Raw genomic sequence first — 17,887 nt, 5'->3', positions numbered from 1 at the left:
TGGTCCTACGTACAATGTCCAAATCTGCAGCAAGTGGTGACTGAGGCTTACACTCAACAATTACACGTACTGATCTGCATTTACATGTGCTGTATCGGAAGGATGTTAGACAGGAGGGCTGCTTGAGAATGTTATGTGATACGTGTGTTATATGTCTGATTATCCAACCTGACACAAATGAGTGGAATATGCTAAAGCTATGGACTCCATGACCTCTATGTAATCACACCTATGTCTAGGCACAAAATAGTATGAGTTATTTATGTGCGTTGGGCAACTGTAGACATCCAAAATCACAATATGTCAGATACATTGTGAGGCTAAGCACACACACCACCAGCCATGGTAGAGTACGAGAGGTGTGCAATAAGTGTCTGGGTGTGTAGTGAATATGTAGAGTAGACACAATCTGACTCTGATTGTAATATCTGAATAAAGTTATTGTGAAATGTCAAGACATAGAACTGTACAGAAACAGTACTGCACACTGAAGAAGTGAGCACGGTCACTTCCTTCACAAACTCGTTATGGAGCACAACAGAGAATCATGATCTTCTACAAGAGAGGATAGTTGTGACTGACTGCAAGCTACTTTTGGGGAGGAAGCACCATTCAGAACCATTGTGTTTCAGTGGTTTGCAGGATTTCAGCTCGGGAGATGGTCCCTTGAAGATAAGAAGCAGTGCGGCTGACCTTTAGCTGCGTCACCAAGGAAAACATTGCTGCCACGTGGGCCATAGTTGAGCTGGATGCCAGGGTGACCATGGCCCAATTAGAGAAGGAGATAGCCTTCCACTTGATACTCCATGAAAAGCTTGGCCTGAGCAAGGTTTCTGCACTCTGGGTGCGCCATCAGCTGACTCAAGAGCAGAAGGCGGCTTGGGTTACTTGGTGCCACAACATGCTGGCTAGGTTTGATGGTGGTTGCTCAAACTCAGTAGTGATGAATCCTGGATCTACAGTTTTAATCCCAAGACCAAATAACAGTTGGCCGTGTGAACCTCAGTTGGAGGTGCGCCACCACAGAAGTTACCATTTTAGCGCAGCATGGGCAAGCAGATGGTGGCTGTTTTTATAGCCAAAACTGGTCATGTAGCTAAAATACAACTCTGGGACTGATATGTCAGCCAATGCCTTCCACAAGTGCTGGAAGCCATTTCCAGGTTTTGTTCAAGAACTTGAGCTCATGGTACCCTTTTCTATGACAACAATGCACTGCCCACAAGCCCAGCAAAATGGTGGATTTTCTGTTTCATGAACGCATCTAGGAGTTTGGTCATCCACCATACAGTCCAGAACTGCCCCCTGGAAAAAAACAAATCCAGAGAAAGATGTGTGGGATTTGTTTTGAGTCACCGGAAGCTGCAGTGATGATTCTGATCATGCTCCTTGCTCAATAGATCATAATTAAAATACATTCTAAGCTATTCTCAGATGAGAAGGGTTGCCTATGCCTGGCATAGAGCTTTGCAGGGAATATTTAATAATTACATTTTAAACTATGTTAGCCACTCTACTAATGTGAAAACACAGTTCTGAATGTCAGATAGGTGCACTTTACATTACATCCCCATCCTATTTATTATACCCCATTAATATATTTTCATACACAATTATGTACTGCACCCCTCCACAGTTAGTAACAATGGTTGGTCCACTGCACATGTTCTAGGCCCACCTATCACTAGCTGCATTGCACTATGTACACCTATAAAACCATGCTTTATTGATATCCCATATGCAGCGATACCTTTGCTAGTAATTACAGAAAAATTTATTATTTCTATAAATTGCAGTAGATACCTAAAAAATAATACCACTGTGTAGGTCATTGGTACGGCCTCATCTAGAATACTGTGTTCAGTTCTGGAGGCCATATCTCAAGAAGGATATTAATACATTAGAGACTGTACAAAGAAGGACAACTCAAATGGTGCAAGGTCTACACCACAAAACTTACCAGAAAAGACTAAAAGATGTTAATATGTATGGTTTGGAGCAGAGAAGGGAAAGGGAAACATAATAGAAACAATCTGAGGTCTTCTGGAATCAGGGATTGCAATAACAATTACAAGCAGCAACTTGCATACTGGATACCGGAGTGCAGAAAGATAGAATACTGCACTATGGGGGCATGGCCTGACGGCAGAGGAGAGTGGCAGCTGAATCCCTGTGCTCTTACATCCCTCTTATTAAAACCACTCTCCCTGCCCTTCTTTACCATCCCCTTTACTCCATCCACCTCCCTTCCACCCTCATTTATCCCCCGCTGTGACCAGGTCAGCGTCGCGGAGCCGGGGAGTGTTATATAACGCTCCTGCAGGCTGCGGCCTACTGCTACTCTGACGCCGGCGCCTCGATTTTATAGACCTGCCCAGGGAGAGGACCGGAGGGCCTGACCCGCGGACAATTGCCGCGGCGCGTCTGCCGATGACCCCGCTGACGTGGCCGCTGTACCGCTGGACCCGCTGCCTGCCGCTGAGCCCCTGCACCCCCGGCAAAGGCACCCACCCGCACTGCGGCCGGTTCACACTCCGGGACCGGGGCCTCAATTTTCAAGTCTGCCTGGAGGGGGAGCCGGAGATCATTACACTGCGGACTTCAGCTTTGGCGCCCTTGCTGGGCTATGCACTGACAAGGTCACCTCTGTCACTGGACCCACTGCCCCTGCTGTGACCCCCATACCTCAGCTGGAAGAGCCTGACCGCACACACGCTCCTGCTGCAGCTGTGCCATGTATACATCACCCAGGTAACCTCTCGGCTGAGGGACCCTTTTTTTTTGTCTCTTTATACATCTGCTGCCCCAGTTTTTCTGCCAGTGACTTTTCCGGATTGAAATACATGAGAGCTGCTTTGCTCTCTATTCCCAGCCTACTTGGTATTGTGTGACTATCTGCTGCTGCTGCTGCTGCTGCTGCTGTAACAACACCAGCTACTTTGACACTACCTCCTCATCCTGGCTCTCCTGCTGACTGTCTCACCCCAGCTATTCCTCATACAAATTCATGCTGCCCCCCACAAATATGTGACATTCAGTCCCACCCACTTACGCTTGTATCGTGCTGTCTACGGACTGATGCCGACTGCTCCTGAGCTGTTATCCATTGAGATGTAGCCTGTTGTGGTTTCTATTTTTTTTCTTCTCCTCCATGTGACCTCATTATTCCCTGCTTTGAGCCCTCCATTGCCCGCTTATTCTAATTTTTATGGAAAAAAATTTCATTACCACCTCGATGTCTGTTGCTGGCTCTGCCTCCACAACCCGAGACGATACTGTGTGGGGAAACTCCTCTGATTCGGATTGTTCCGTCACCCGTTCCAGATCTTTACAAAAACGCAAGTCTGTTCCAGCTAGTAAACCTTCCAAAATGAAACCTGCGGATATTGCGGCGGTGTTAGGCACCCTGCCAGATGAAAAACTGGCGGGCATTAGGGAAGCTATTGACTCTACTTTGTCTAAATTAACTCAACATTCTGGCCACCTGGATGATGTTGAACAGAGGGTGTCTACCCTGGAGGATGATTTGCATACGGCACAACTTACCATTACTTCACAGCAAAAAGATATTTCAGATCTGACCCAAAAGCTAGATGATTTGGAGAATCGCGGACGCAGAAGTAATCTCCGGGTGGTGGGCATTCCCGAGTCAGTCAAAGGCCTTGAATTGCTTGACCTTCTCTCCAACTGGTTACCGCAACAATTGGCTATGGATTTCAAAGGCACCCCTCTGGCTATCGAGCGGGCGCATAGAATTGGCCCTGAACGTAAAACGAACTCTGGTCGCCCGTGCCCTGTGATCATGAAAATCCTTAATTATGCTGACAAGGCTAAGCTCTTGGATCACTTCCGGAGGACGGCCAGCCTAACCTACAATGGAGACCGGCTTTTAATTTTTCAGGATTTCTCTACTATTGTCGCTGCTAAACGTAAGGAGTTTGCCCCATTATGCAAGCAACTGTTTGACGCCAAAATCAAATTCTCCCTTTTGTACCCGGCTCGATTGCGAGTCTTTGACGACAGCAAGCCGTTATTCTTCAAGGACATCACACTCGCTAAAGCCCACTTTTCGAGCCTACCCACTTGAATGTTGTACTGTTATTATTGCTTGTGTCCATGCTTTTCTCCTTTTTTTCTCCGCCTGTAGGTCATATGGTGAGGAATAACTGCACAGCTCTGTGTAGACAATGAGCTGTACCTTTTTTTGTTTTTCTTGTTTGTTCACTTTGTTAATGTTTAGTGTTGTTTGTTTCACCTGCCGGGTCTACCAGCCCCAATCCTCCATGGGTCAACCCCTTCCCGCTCGCTGGGATGGGCAGGGGCCCTGCTTTATCTTTAATACATATTTCCTTGCATTCCCGTCCGTAGGAATAGGCTGATATAGCTGATCCTGCTCCTATTTCACCTATCGCCATGGGGGATACCCCACTTCTTACTTTTAATATAGTGTCATGGAATGTGGAGGGCCTTAATACCCCAGTAAAGCGTAAGAAAGTGCTCTCACACCTCCATCGTATGACTCCTCACATCACCTTTCTACAGGAAACGCATTGGCTAGATGATCCCCGTAACACTTTACATGCCCCCTGGATTGGAGATTGTATCTCGGCCCCTTATTCTAATAATAAGGGGAGTTGCCATTCTTTTTCACAAATATTTACAATTCTCGATACGCAGGAAATTTCTCGATTCCAATGGGAGATTTATCTTATTAGATGTGGTAATTGACAATGACTTATATACTCTCCTTAATCTATATGCCCCGAATGTTTCTCAACAGGATTTTTTTGCAGTTGTTCTAAAGAAACTTTTGTCCTGGACTCCTGGGGGAGTTCCATCTAATTTTCGGAGGAGATTTTAACACGGTCATCGATCCGTCCATGGACAGGTCTGGGGTGAGTGACTCATCCTCCAAATCTTGCTGTAATCTTCTTTCTTCCCTCTGCTCGCAACTTGCTCTCTCTGATCCTTGGCGTATACATCATCCTCTCCTTCGTGACTACTCCTTCTACTCTCACCCTCACTCTACGCACTCTCGTATTGATTGTATTCTCCTATCCTGTCACCTCTTCCCTAAAGTCACTCACACCTCGATTAAGAATATAGTTATCTCAGATCATGCCCCTATTCTGATTTCTCTCAAGCTTGCGTGGCCTCAATGTTTTTCCAAATGCTGGCGATTCCCTGCTTATCTTATACACTCGGAGGACTTTCTCCTACACCTCAGACATACCTGGCACACTTACGTTTCGGATAATTTAGCCCAGGCGGAGGGTGTCTCACTGTTCTGGAGCGCCTCTAAAGCTGTTATTTAAGGCCATATTATCTTGTATGTCAACTCTAGACGCAAAGTGTTTACCTCCGGCCTACACGAATTGAGCTCCATTCTCACCTCAACTTATAGAACATATAAACGCCATGACACCCCTGCACATAAAGAGGCATACCTGACCGCTAAACAAATATATGATACATTTCTAACAGAACAGGCCCAGGCATGATATGATTATCAGCGGAATAAATATTTTAGATGGGGTAATAAATCGGGCAGACTCCTGGCAAACCTTGCTCGGGGACCCCGTACAAGTACATGGGTTGAAGCGGTTAAATCTTCAGAAACTATTATATCAGATCCGATGGCTATCTGCGCTTAATTTATGCAATTTTATAAATCCCTATATACCGCAGAGCCGGATGACATAGAGGCAGGTCAATCCTTTTTGCGTGATGCTCAGCTCCCTATCCTCTCTCGAGATGACAGGGACTTTCTTGACATCTATAACTGAGGAAGAGATACTCACAACTATCAAATCTTTATCAAATGGCAAGAGCCCGGGCCCTGATCACTTTGGGGCCAAATATTATAAATTGCTTAGTGCTGAACTCACACCTACCTTAGTCAAATTATATAATCATATCTTTACCTCTGGGACCATACCACTATATTTCAACGAGGCGCGGATAATCGTAATAGCCAAGACAGGTAAAGATCCCTCCCTCGTGGGTTCCTATCACCCTATCTCACTTCTTAACCAAGATTTCAAATTGCTTACCAAACTAATGGCCAATCGCCTACACTCCTGTTTACCACATCTCATTTCCCAAACTCAGTTAGGCTTTATTAAGGGCAGATAGTCAGTATAGGGTATTAGATCAGCGATAGCAGCTATTTCTCATACCCGCCTTCATAATTTGGAAGATAATATTCTTATTAATTTAGATGCCGAAAAAGCCTTCAACAAAATAGCTTAGCCACACCTTTCTAGAGTGCTTTCCCATCAGCAATTTGGCTCTAATTTTTGTAGTCTTATGCGGCCCTCTGCACTGCCCCAATGGCCCAGGTGATAGTTAATAATGTGGCCTCCCAATCATTTTCTCTTGAGAGAGGTACCAGGCAAGGCTGCCCTCTCTCCACTTTACTTTTTAATTTGGCATTGGAACCCTTTATTTGCTATATCCAGCTGTTACCTGGGTTTCGGGGTATTGTTATTGGGGATCGCGAACTCAAAGTTGTAGCTTTCGCAGACGACCTTCTTATATTTACCTCAGATCCCAAACGGTCCCTCCCCGTATTGATAGAGGCAATTGACAGATTCTCATCTTTTGCTGGTTTCTCTATTAATTTTGCCAAGTCAGAAGCCCTGGCTATATTTGGCCAGGCGCGACTGGATTGGGTTAGTCCCTTCCCGTTTAGATGGGCACCTTCCCATATCACATTTTTAGGAGTTGCTCTACAACAACATCTTTCCACTCTCTACGCACATAATATTACCCCGATCATACATAAAATCCGAGACGAACTTAGCCTCTGGCAGAGCCTTCCCCTTAATGTGTTAGGAAGATGCAACCTATTTAAAATGGCAAGCTTCCCAAAACTCCTGTATATTCTAAAAATGACTCCCATTCTTCTCACTAATTCTGATTTTTCTTTACTCAATACCCTGCTCTCCAAGTTTATATGGAACCATAAACGACACAGAATAAGTCTTAAAAAAATGTTGCAGTCTGTACATCAAGGAGGTGTGAATCTACCGAACATTAAACAATATAATTTAGCTTACCTGCTTCGCTTTGCCATGGATTGGCTCAGTGGTAATGATATATTCACAGATACTAAGTTAGAATCTCAGCTTTGTACTCCCTTCTCACTTGGTTACCTTTTACATGCTCGTCCCTCCCAAATAAAATCTCCTGAATTAGATAATCTACTATTGTCTTCCACTATTAAGGCATGGAAAATGGCTAAAAAAGCTCTGGGTCTTAAATATTATTACTCGGTATCCCTACCCTTGCTTGGAAACTTGGAGTTCCAGAATGGTGCTGCCTCTTTGCCTTTTAGTGCTTGGTACTCCTCTGGTTTAATATCTTTATGTAACCTGATGACGCCTTCACACACTCCTCTGCCATTCCAGGAAGCTATTGAGAAATTTAAGATCTCACCTCTACATGGATTCTATTACTCTCAGGCTGTGCACTATCTTCTATCTGTTCTCCCCCACCTTAAGGAACAAGACTTTTTCAACCCTTTGGATTCTCTCCTACGCTCCAATAATTACTCCACATCATCTATATATACCCGTATCCGTTTAGAATTAAACCCTCACACTGATCTTCCTGATCTGGCGAAATGGATCTCCCTGATTCCCACACTCACGGTAGAAAACCTACTAGACACTTTCCTTGCGACCCTTAAATTAATACCGGCAAGTATATATCAGGAAATAGCCTATAAACTGCTGCTCAGGGCATATATCTCACCTAAACAAGGTTTTTTAATGGGTGTATCAGATAGGGCCAGATGTAATAAATGCTGATCTTTTTCACTGTCTCTGGGACTGCCCTGCTATTCAAAAGTTCTGGCATACTTTACACCACTATGGCACCTCAACCTTAGGCATCCCCTTTCAATGTACTGTCCCCTGGGCTCTTTTTGGTCACCTGATTGACCAACCTGGAATTCCACGCACTGATAAAAAAACTGGTTGTATTACTTTCAGCAGTACGGAAAAAAGCGATATTACCCCTCCCACTCTCTCTATGGCTACTTCTAGGTTACTCTTTTTATTTAATATGGACTGGTTGGAGGCTTCTATTCACAAAGAAACTCTAACTCCTACACTCTTTAAGTGCTGGGATAAATATATTCACACCCTTCCTTCCCACACTAAACTAGCAATACATAAATGTTTTCAATCCACCTTTTGGTATTCTCTCCAACAACTTGATAGCCGGAATTCTCTGACTGACTGAGCTTTCTATCTCCCCCCCCCCCTTTTCTTTTTCCATGCTCCTCCCTCTCCACACCTTTTCTCTTTTCCCTATCTCCTTATTTCGTCTGTTTCTCCCTTGGTGGATTGGACGGACAATTCTATGGACGGATTGGTGGCCTGTGGCTCTTGGTAGGTGTTTTTGTTCACTTAGTTTATTCTGTTGAATATTGTTTTTGTGATATTTGTCTTTTTTATACTGCCAGAATTGAGTGTCAGTATATCATCAGCTGTGTCCAGCTCCATCTTCAATATACTGCAACATAGCTGCCGCTCTTCTGGTGATTTACAGTTTGTTTTTTGTTGTTTATTTTAGAAAATTAGAAAATTTCCTCCATCTACTTATATATGCTGTATACTTTTATTAACCCTATCTGATTGTTACAATACTGATATTCTCTGATATACATGCTGTTCTCTTTTCGATTCTGTAATGTACTTTTGGAGGAATTTAATAAAAATATTTTGGGGGAAAAAAAAGAATACTGCACTGTTAACAGGAGAAGCACTAGTTTGAGCCATTCTCTACTCTCGCCAATGGCTGCCTGTAAGATGGCGAATCTATTTCAATATTGGTTTACTGACTTTCAAAGCTTTACATGACCAGGGTCCAAGGTATCCTAAACAGCTTCTGATTCCTTAGTGCCCCACTCGATTACTGTGATCTGTAGATGAAGGACTATTAGCAGTACCTAGAATGTCCCCAAATTCATTTGGGGGTTGAGCTTTTAGCTTTTCGGCTCCAACATTATAGAACTCTCGGCCCCGCACAGTTGGAGAGGCCTCCACCCTAGAATCCTTAAAAAACAGACTCAACACTTTCCTGTTTACTCAAGGATTCATTAATGCCTCTTTAATTCCTAAAAAAAAACACATACTAAATCATTAGTTCTCTCCTGTTAGGCTTATTTTGTATATGGTGTTTTTAAATGCTAATGTAAAGCACACTGAGTCCTATGGGAGGAAAGTGCTATATAAAGAACATGATGATAATGATAATTTACACCAGTAGCTTGACAGTGTTAGTAATAAATGCTAGTCACATTACCCATTATAGGTGGTCATTCCGAGTTGTTCGCTCACTGCCGTTTTTAGCAGAATAGCGATCAGGCTAAAAATGGGCGAATCTGCGCATGCGTATGGGCCGCAGGGCGCACGCGCTAAGCATTTTCACACAAAACTTTGCAATTTTACACAGGTCCGAGCGACGCTTTTCAGTCGCTCTGCTTATCGGTGAGTGATTGACAGGAAGTGGGTTTTCTGGGCGGAAACTGAGCGTTTTCCGGGAGTGCGCTAAAAAACGCAGGCGTGTCAGGCTAAAACGCAGGAGTGGCTGGAGAAATGGGGGAGTGGCTGGCCGAACGCAGGGTGTGTTTGTGACATCAAACCAGGAACCAAAACGGACTGAGGTGATCGCAATCTAGGAGTGGGTCTGGAGCTACTCAGAAACTGCAGGGAAATATTTAATAGCAGAACTGCTAATCTTTCGTTCGCAATTCTGCTAAGCTAAGATACACTCCCAGAGGGCGGCGGCCTAGAGTGTGCAATGCTGCTAAAAGCAGCTAGCGAGCGAACAACTCGGAATGACCACCATAGTAATGAAGTGTTATGTACATAAGATAGTGTTACAGGTTGAGTATCCCTTATCCAAAATGCTTGGGACCAGAGGTATTTTGGATATCGGATTTTTCCGTATTTTGGAATAATTGCATACCAAAATGAGATATCATGGCAATGGGACCTAAATCTAAGCACAGAATGCATTTATGTTTTATATGCACCTTATAGGCTTATACACACAGCCTGAAGGTAATTTTAGCCAATATTTTTTTATAACTTTGTGCATTAAACAAAATGTGTCTACATTCACACAATTCATTTATGTTTCATATACACCTTATATACACAGTCTGAAGGTCATTTAATACAATATTTTTAATAACTGTGTGTATTAAACAAAGTTTGTGTACATTGAGCCATCAGAAAACAAAAGTTTCACTATCTCACTCTCACTCAAAAAAGTCCGTATTTCGGAATATTCCGTATTTCGGATATTTGGATATGGGATACTCAACCTGTATTACTAAATGTGAAAGCTGCATTTACCATCTAATAACTATTCAAAATATAGAGAATAAATACAAAATAAAAGTACAAAATGAAATTCAATTAAATACAAACTTCTGTTTTCTTCCCCTTTAAAAATCAAATGGAAACATTCAGCTGCCGTGGCCTGAAAGCATATCAACGTGAACAAATTGCCACACTTTATATAAAATAGCAGCCACACAAATTATTTATATACAGTGGAATGAGCCAGACACAATCAGCCAATTATAAGCACCTGCTGATTGTTTACACCAGGGGATGAGCACACATGAGATACAGCACGCTCCCTTACAGGCGCATATGCATCTTTGTCTACAGTAGGTATACCTTGAATGCATGGATTCTGCCTAGACTTGATCTAGCTCATCCAAACCCATTCAGCATCTCTTAGCATAAGGAATTATAAGAATAAGATGCAGCCGAATCTGAATATAGGTGCAATGGAAAGTATTTTTTCTGTGCATGTGCGACACCTAAAAGTGTATTTTATTACAAAAAAACGCCCAAAACATGTGTACATGAAACTCTAAATGAGTCACCTTATGAACTATACTGCTCGCTATTTTATGCGCAATTTGTGTCAAGTTAAAAACCATGCCATAAAAGTCACTTGAGCCTCTGCCCATCAGAAAACCAAGCCTTATCTTTATATAGTATGAGGTTAGACATTATTGAGGATTAAATAAGAGTAATAAAAGCTTTTCTCATACGTCCTAGAGGATGCTGAGGTCCACATTAGTACCATGGGATATAGATGGGTCCCTTGGGAGCCATGGGCACTTTAAGAGTTTAACAGTGTGGGCTGGCTCCTCCCTCTATGCTCCTCCTACCAGACTCCGTTTAGAAAATTTGCCCGGTGGAGCCGGTCACAGCTAGGGGAGCTCCTAGGAGTTCTCTTAGTTTTACTGTTTTTTTTTAAAGCGTTAGGTACAGGGAGACTGCTGGCAACAGCCTCCCTGCTTCGTGGGAATTAGGGAGGGGGGGGGGGGGGAGTAGGATCCAAATCTTGAGGTTAATGGCCCCTATCTCCGCTGACAGGACACCGAGCTCCTGAAGGTGATGATCGCAAGCCCCTAAGGCGACCGCTCACTCCCACAGCACTGCCGCCACCCCCTAACAGAACCAGAAGATGGAGTGGCGAGTATGACGCCGGTGCCTTGGTAAGCGGGTCACCGGCGTGAATGGCGGCATAAGGGCCGGAGCCTAGCACTGACAGGCTGCGCTCCGGAGGGCTCAGCGGTACCATAGTGTGTGGCGCTGTGAGGGGTGCCCTGGGCCAGCGCAACACCCTAACACTGGTCAAAATTATGCTAACAGGGGCTAATCCCACTGTTAGCTGCAGCAAACCTCAGGCCAGTACAAACTAATAAGTGCAGGAAGACGCGCCATTACAGGGGGCAGGGCTTCTCCTCAGAGCAGATCCAGCACTCACCAGCACCATTTTCTCTCTGCAGATCACATACAGAGACGCTGACAGGGAGCGCTGACCCTCCACATAACTCCAGCTATCCTGTGCGGTACCAGGGGGTTATAGAAGGGGGGGGGGGAGAGAGTGTTATTAACTGTTTAACCTATTAAGGTTACTCAGTCAGCGCCAGGCATTTATCATATTCCTGCCTACTGGGGTGCTGTGTGTGCTGGCTCCTTATTCTCTGTGTCTCTTTGAAGGTACTCTGGGGGAAACCGTGTCTGACATTTTCCCGTGTGTGTATGTTGATGTATCTCACATTACCATGTCTAGGAACTCTGAACCTTGTGCTGCAGAGTGTGTATCTTTTCCAGAGGAGCCTATTCCATGTACTCGGGAATGTAATATACTGTCTCAGCTTTCTGAATCCAAACCCCAATGGGTGGCTTCTATTAAGGGAATGATATCCCAGATTTCATCTAGGATAGCTCATAATGAGACTGAAACTCAGGTTTTGAAAAGATCTGTAGAGGTTTTGTCGTATTCAGCTCCCGCTACCGCACCCAAGACCCCTGATGTATATCCTAAAAAGCGTGCTCTTGCAAAAATAATGCATGTCGACACGGATACCGACTCTGATTCAGGGGACGTGATGGTGATATACGGGGGAGGGGGGGGAGGCATCCCTTGCTAAGGGGGTGCAACTCATGATTGAGGCTATTAGGGATGTTTTGCACATTACTGATAAGGTTCCTGAGCAGGTGGAGGAGGCTTACTTTACTGACATTAAGAAAGCCTCCCTTACCTTCCCTGCGTCTAAAGAATTGAACGCATTGTTTGAAAAATTCTGGGGAAATCCGGAAAAAGGTTTCAAATTCCTAAAAGGGTTCTCATTGCTTTCCCTTTCCCGGAGGAGGATAGGAAAAAGTGGGAAAACACGCCAGTCGTAGACGCTTCTGTTTCTAGATTGTCTACAAAAGTGGTTTTACCTGTCCTTGGGTCCACCGCTTTAAAAGAGCGGCTGACCGCAAGATTGAGACTACACTCAAATCTTTATACACAGCTAATGGCGTAGCTTTAAGACCCACTATTGCTTGTGCATGGATTTCTAAAGCCATTGTAAAGTGGTCAGGCACTTTACTAGAGGATTTAGATTCTATGGATAGAAGTGATATTGAATTGTTTTTACGTCACATACAGGATTCTGCGGGTTTCATGGCGGAAGCCAATGGTCTGCGGATGCGGAATCCAAGAAGAGTGTGGAGAACCTACCCTTCACAGGTCAGGCTCTGTTTGGGGAAGCGTTAGATGCGTGGATATCAACTGCAACTGCTGGTAAGTCAACTTTTCTTCCCTCTGCTACACCACTACCTAAGAAATCATATCCTACATCTGCGATGCAGTCCTTTCGGACCGCTAAAGCAAAAAAGTCCAAATCCCCTCCACTTTCTTTAGAGGTGGTCGGAGGAAATCCCAAAATCCTGCACCTACAGGTTCCCAGGAAAAGAAGCCTGGTTCTGCTTCCTCAAAATCCTTGGCAAAATGGTTGACCTCCCAGCCTGGAGATCGGGCAGGTGGGAGCAAGACTAAGAAATTTCAGTCATGTCTGGGTGTCCTCAGGCCTGAATCCCTGGGGACAAGATATTGTTACCCAAGGGTACAGACTGGAGTTTTTAAGAACTCCCACCTCACAGATTCTTCAAATCAGGCTTGCAAGCTTCACTGACAGAAAGTGCTATCCTACATGAAGCCATTAAAAAATTGCTAGGTTCAAATGTCATTGTTCCAGTTCCACCTCACCTACACCACAAAGGTTATTACTCAAACCTGTTTGTGGTACCGAAACCGGATGGTTCGGTAAGACCGATATTAAACCTAAAGTCATTGAACCCCTATTTGAGGGAATTCAAATTCAAGAAGGAGTCTCTGAGAGCGGTGATCTCAGGTCTGGAGGAGTGGGAAATCCTGGTATCCTTGGATATCAAGGATGTGTACCTTCACATTCCACTCTGGCCGCCTCACCAGGCTTATCTCAGATTTGCGCTACTGGACACTATCAGTTTCAGGCGCTGCCGTTTAGCCTCTCCACGGCACCAAGAGTGTTCACCAAGGTGATAGCGGAGATGATGCTACTCCTTCGCAAGCAGGGTATGAACATAATTCCTTATCTGGACGACCTGCTGATAAAAGCGTCTTCCAGGGAGAAGCTGTTACAAAGCATTGCTCTCTCAACTCAACTGCTCCAGGATCATGGGTGGATCCTGAACCTTCCAAAGTTGCATTTGGAGCCGACAAGGAGAGTGTCCTTCCTGGGGATGATCCTCAACACAGAAGTACAGAGGGTGTTTCTACCGGAAGAGAAAGCGTTAGTGATACAAGCAATGGTACGGCAGGTCTTGAAGCCAACGCGGGTATCGGTTCATCAGTGCATTCACCTTCTGGGGAAGATGGTTGCCTCCTACAAGGCTCTACAGTACGGAAGATTTAATGCACGGTCCTTCCAACTGGATCTCCTGGACAAATGGTCGGGATGTCATCGTCACATGCACCAGAGGATACGTCTGTCACCGAAAGCCAGAATCTCGCTCCTCTGGTGGCTGCAAACCTCTCACATACTAGAGGGCCGCAGGTTCGGGATTCAGAATTGGATCCTCCTAACAACGGATGCAAGTCTCAGAGGTTGGGGAGCAGTCACCTAGGGGGAAAACTTCCAGGGAAGGTAGTAAACTCTGGAATCCATCCTTCCAATAAACATTCTGGAACTAAGAGCCGTGTAAAACGGTCTTCTACAGGTGGCACATCTTCTAAAAGATCAGGCCCTTCAATTTCAGTCGAACAATGTAATGACAGTGGCCTACATAAACCGACAGGGCAGAATGAAGAGCAGACCTGCAATATCAGAGGTAACAAGAATCATCCTCTGGGCGGAAAAACACGCGGTGGCGCTGTCAGCAATCTTAATTCCTGGAGTGGACAACTGGGAAGCGGACTTCCTCAGCAGACACGATCTCCATCCGGAAGAGTGGGGCCTCCACCCAGAGGTGTTTGCAGAAGTGATGTGTCTTTGGGGAGTACCTCTAATAGACTTGGCCTCACACCTCAACAAGAAGCTTCAACGGTACTGTTCCAGGTTGAGGGATCCACAAGCAGTGGCAGTGGACGCCCTGGTAGCTCCGTGGGTGTTCAACTCAGTGTATGTGTTCCCTCCAGTTCCACTCATCCCAAGGATTCTCAAACTAATCAAAATAACAAGAGTTCAGGTGATCCTAATTGCTCCGGACTGGCCGAGAAGGGCTTGGTACGCGGATCTTCTGGAATTACTGTTAGAAGATCCGAGGCCTCTTCCTCTTCGAGAGGACGTTCTGCGACAGGGGCCGTTCACTTATCAAGACTTACCACAGCTACGTTTGACGGCATGGAAGTTGAACGTCAGATCTTAGCTTGGAAGGGCATTCCGAACAAGGTTATTCCTACCCAGGCTAGGAAAGGAGTAACGTCAAGACATTACCATCGCATTTGGAAAAAGTATGGGTCTTGGTGTGAATCCAAGAAGTTTCCTACGGGGGAGTTTCAACTTGGATGGTTTCTCCTCTTCTTGCAAGCAGGAGTGGATGTGGGCCTGTGTCTGGTCTCCATAATGGTCCAGATTTCGTCCTTGTCCATCTTCTTCCAGAAACAATTGGCTGCCCTCCCTGAGGTTCAGACTTTCTTGAAAGGGGTTCTGCACATCCAACCTCTCTTTGTGCCTCCTACGGCACCTTGAGAACTCAACGTGGTGCTGCAGTTCCTGCAATCGGATTGGTTTGAGCCTTTACAGGAGGTTGAGGTCAAGTTTCTTACTTGAAAGGCTGTCACACTATTGGCATTGGCATCTGCTAGACGTGTGTCAGAATTGGGGGCATTGTCCTGCAACAGCCCCTATTTGATTTTTCATGAAAATAGAGCTGAGCTCCGGACGCGTCAGCAATTTCTTCCGAAGGTTGTGTCGGCTTTTCATATCAACCAACCTATTGTGGTGCCAGTGGCTACTGACTCCTCAATCACATCAAAGTCCTTGGAAGATTTATGTGAAGAGAACTTCTCGTCACAGTAAGTCGGATGCTCTGTTTGTCCTTTATGATCCCAACAAGGTTGGGTGGCCTGCTTCTAAGCAGACAATTTCTCACTGGATCAGGTGTACTATCCAGCATGCTTTTTTCTACGGCAGGCTTGCCGTGTCCAAAATCTGTTAAGGCCCATTCTACTCGTAAAGTGGGTTCTTCCTGGGCGGCTGCCCAGGGTGTCTCGGCTTAACAACTTTGCCAAGCAGCAACTTGGTAAAGGTCTAACACGTTTGCTAAGTTCTACAAGTTCGATACTTTGGCCTCTAAGGACCTAAAGTTTGGTCAATCGGTTCTGCAGGAGCCTCTGCGCTCTCCCTCCAGTACTGGGAGCTTTGGTACATCGCCATGGCACTAATGTGGACCCCAGCATCCTCTAGGACGTAAGAGAAAATAGGATTTTAATTACCTACCGGTAAATACTTTTCTCGTAGTCCGTAGAGGATGCTGGGTGACCGCCCAGTGCTTTGTTTTCCTGCAGTTGTTACTTGGTTCAGTACTGCCTTGTTACTTGATTAAGTACTGCATTACTACTTGGTTAAGTACTGTTGTTCAGCCGTTGCTGACTTGTTTCAAGCTGATTGGCTTGGACTTCTGTTGTTATGTGTGAGCTGGTATGAATCTCTCCACTATCTGTATATTTCCTTCTCTCGAAGTATGTCCGTCTCCTCGGGCACAGTTTCTAGACTGAGTGTGGTAGGAGGGGCACAGAGGGAGGAGCCAGCCAACACTATTAAACTCTTAAAGTGCCCATGGCTCCCAATGGACCCGTCTTTACCCCATGGTACTAATGTGGACCCCAGCATCCTCTACGGAGTACGAGAAAAGGATTTACCGGTAGGTAATTAAAATCCTATTTTATTACTTCCTCAGTTGGGTCATTGATGCATAAAAAACGGTGTAAAAAAGGTAACATGAATTTAAGCAGAAAGTTAAAAATGTAGTAACAGCATCATATGCTTCTACAGTAGCTGTGGCTGGAGAGTGACAGCAGAGGTCAGTGGGCGTAGACATGTACAATATTAAAAGAAAGGAAATTAAGAATTGGCAGCTTCCATTTAGTAAAATTAACATATTAAAAGAAGATGATGATGCTCTAATGTAAAACAGTTTAATTAAAATATATTAATATTTTGGTACTTACCACTAAAGATGAACTGGAGTGTACAGTTTTCATACTATCAATTAGAATAAAGCCTTCATTTGTGCATGCTGTGTCTGGCAGAGACCAGTCAATTTCAGGGCAACCTTCTGAAAAGCAACACACCGAAAAAAACAAAAAAATTAGTTTATCTATCTATCTATCTATCTATCTATCTATCTATCTATCTATCTATCTATCTATCTATCTATCTATCTATCTATCTATATATCTATCTATCTATTGTGTATATATATATATATATATTTATTTCTATTTAGCTATACATTTTGTAGAGAAAGGGCACTCAAAACTGTATACACATGATGTACTTTTATTTTCACCCAGAGAGGACACTATAAAAACATCTAAAGTGGTGAAGGCTCTGCAAAAACATCAAAATATAGGCAAATCCACTGTAGCACCCATGCACCCTCCCCCACACACACACACACTTAGATATAAGAAATACAAGGAGGCGTTGCCTTGCTAAAGTCGGTATGGCCTTGCGGAATTGGACATGGTCTCGCCTGAAAAGACTGCCTTACACCCCAGTTTTTGACCCTGCACCAGCAGATCAGGGCCACCACAGAAAAAAAAATCCACCATATTAAACCGCACACCACAATGCCCTTGATACGCTATGCCCTACAGTAAAGCTTCTAATTACTTTTAAAATACCTGCTCGTTGCCAAGTGTTTCACGAGCTGGGTGTCATGCTGGTTGCTAGGGGTTTCATGCTCTAGGATCCATGCTGGTTGCCAGAGGTTTCATGCTCTGGGAGCCATGCTGGTTGCCAGGGGTTTCATGCTCTGGGATCCATGCTAGTTGCCAGGGGTTTCATGCTCTCGGACGGGTGTCA

At 44.6% G+C, this 17,887-nt stretch overlaps 1 protein-coding gene across 3 annotated transcripts in view; it reads right to left on the bottom strand.

Moving 5' to 3' along the window:
* LOC134910117 (kinesin-like protein KIF28) overlaps window positions 1-17,887 on the bottom strand; it is a 355,700-nt gene that overhangs the window by 111,114 nt on the left and 226,699 nt on the right. For all 3 annotated transcript variants that reach the window (XM_063917785.1, XM_063917784.1, XM_063917786.1), the window contains one exon: window positions 17,029-17,135. In XM_063917785.1, the coding sequence (XP_063773855.1) occupies window positions 17,029-17,135 (107 nt within the window). The remainder of the gene's footprint in view (window positions 1-17,028; window positions 17,136-17,887) is intronic.

This window comes from Pseudophryne corroboree, chromosome 4, assembly GCF_028390025.1.
Source record: "Pseudophryne corroboree isolate aPseCor3 chromosome 4, aPseCor3.hap2, whole genome shotgun sequence".
NCBI lineage: Eukaryota > Metazoa > Chordata > Amphibia > Anura > Myobatrachidae > Pseudophryne > Pseudophryne corroboree.
Note: the sequence above shows the minus strand (reverse complement) of the source record. Positions and strands in the feature narration are given on the sequence as shown.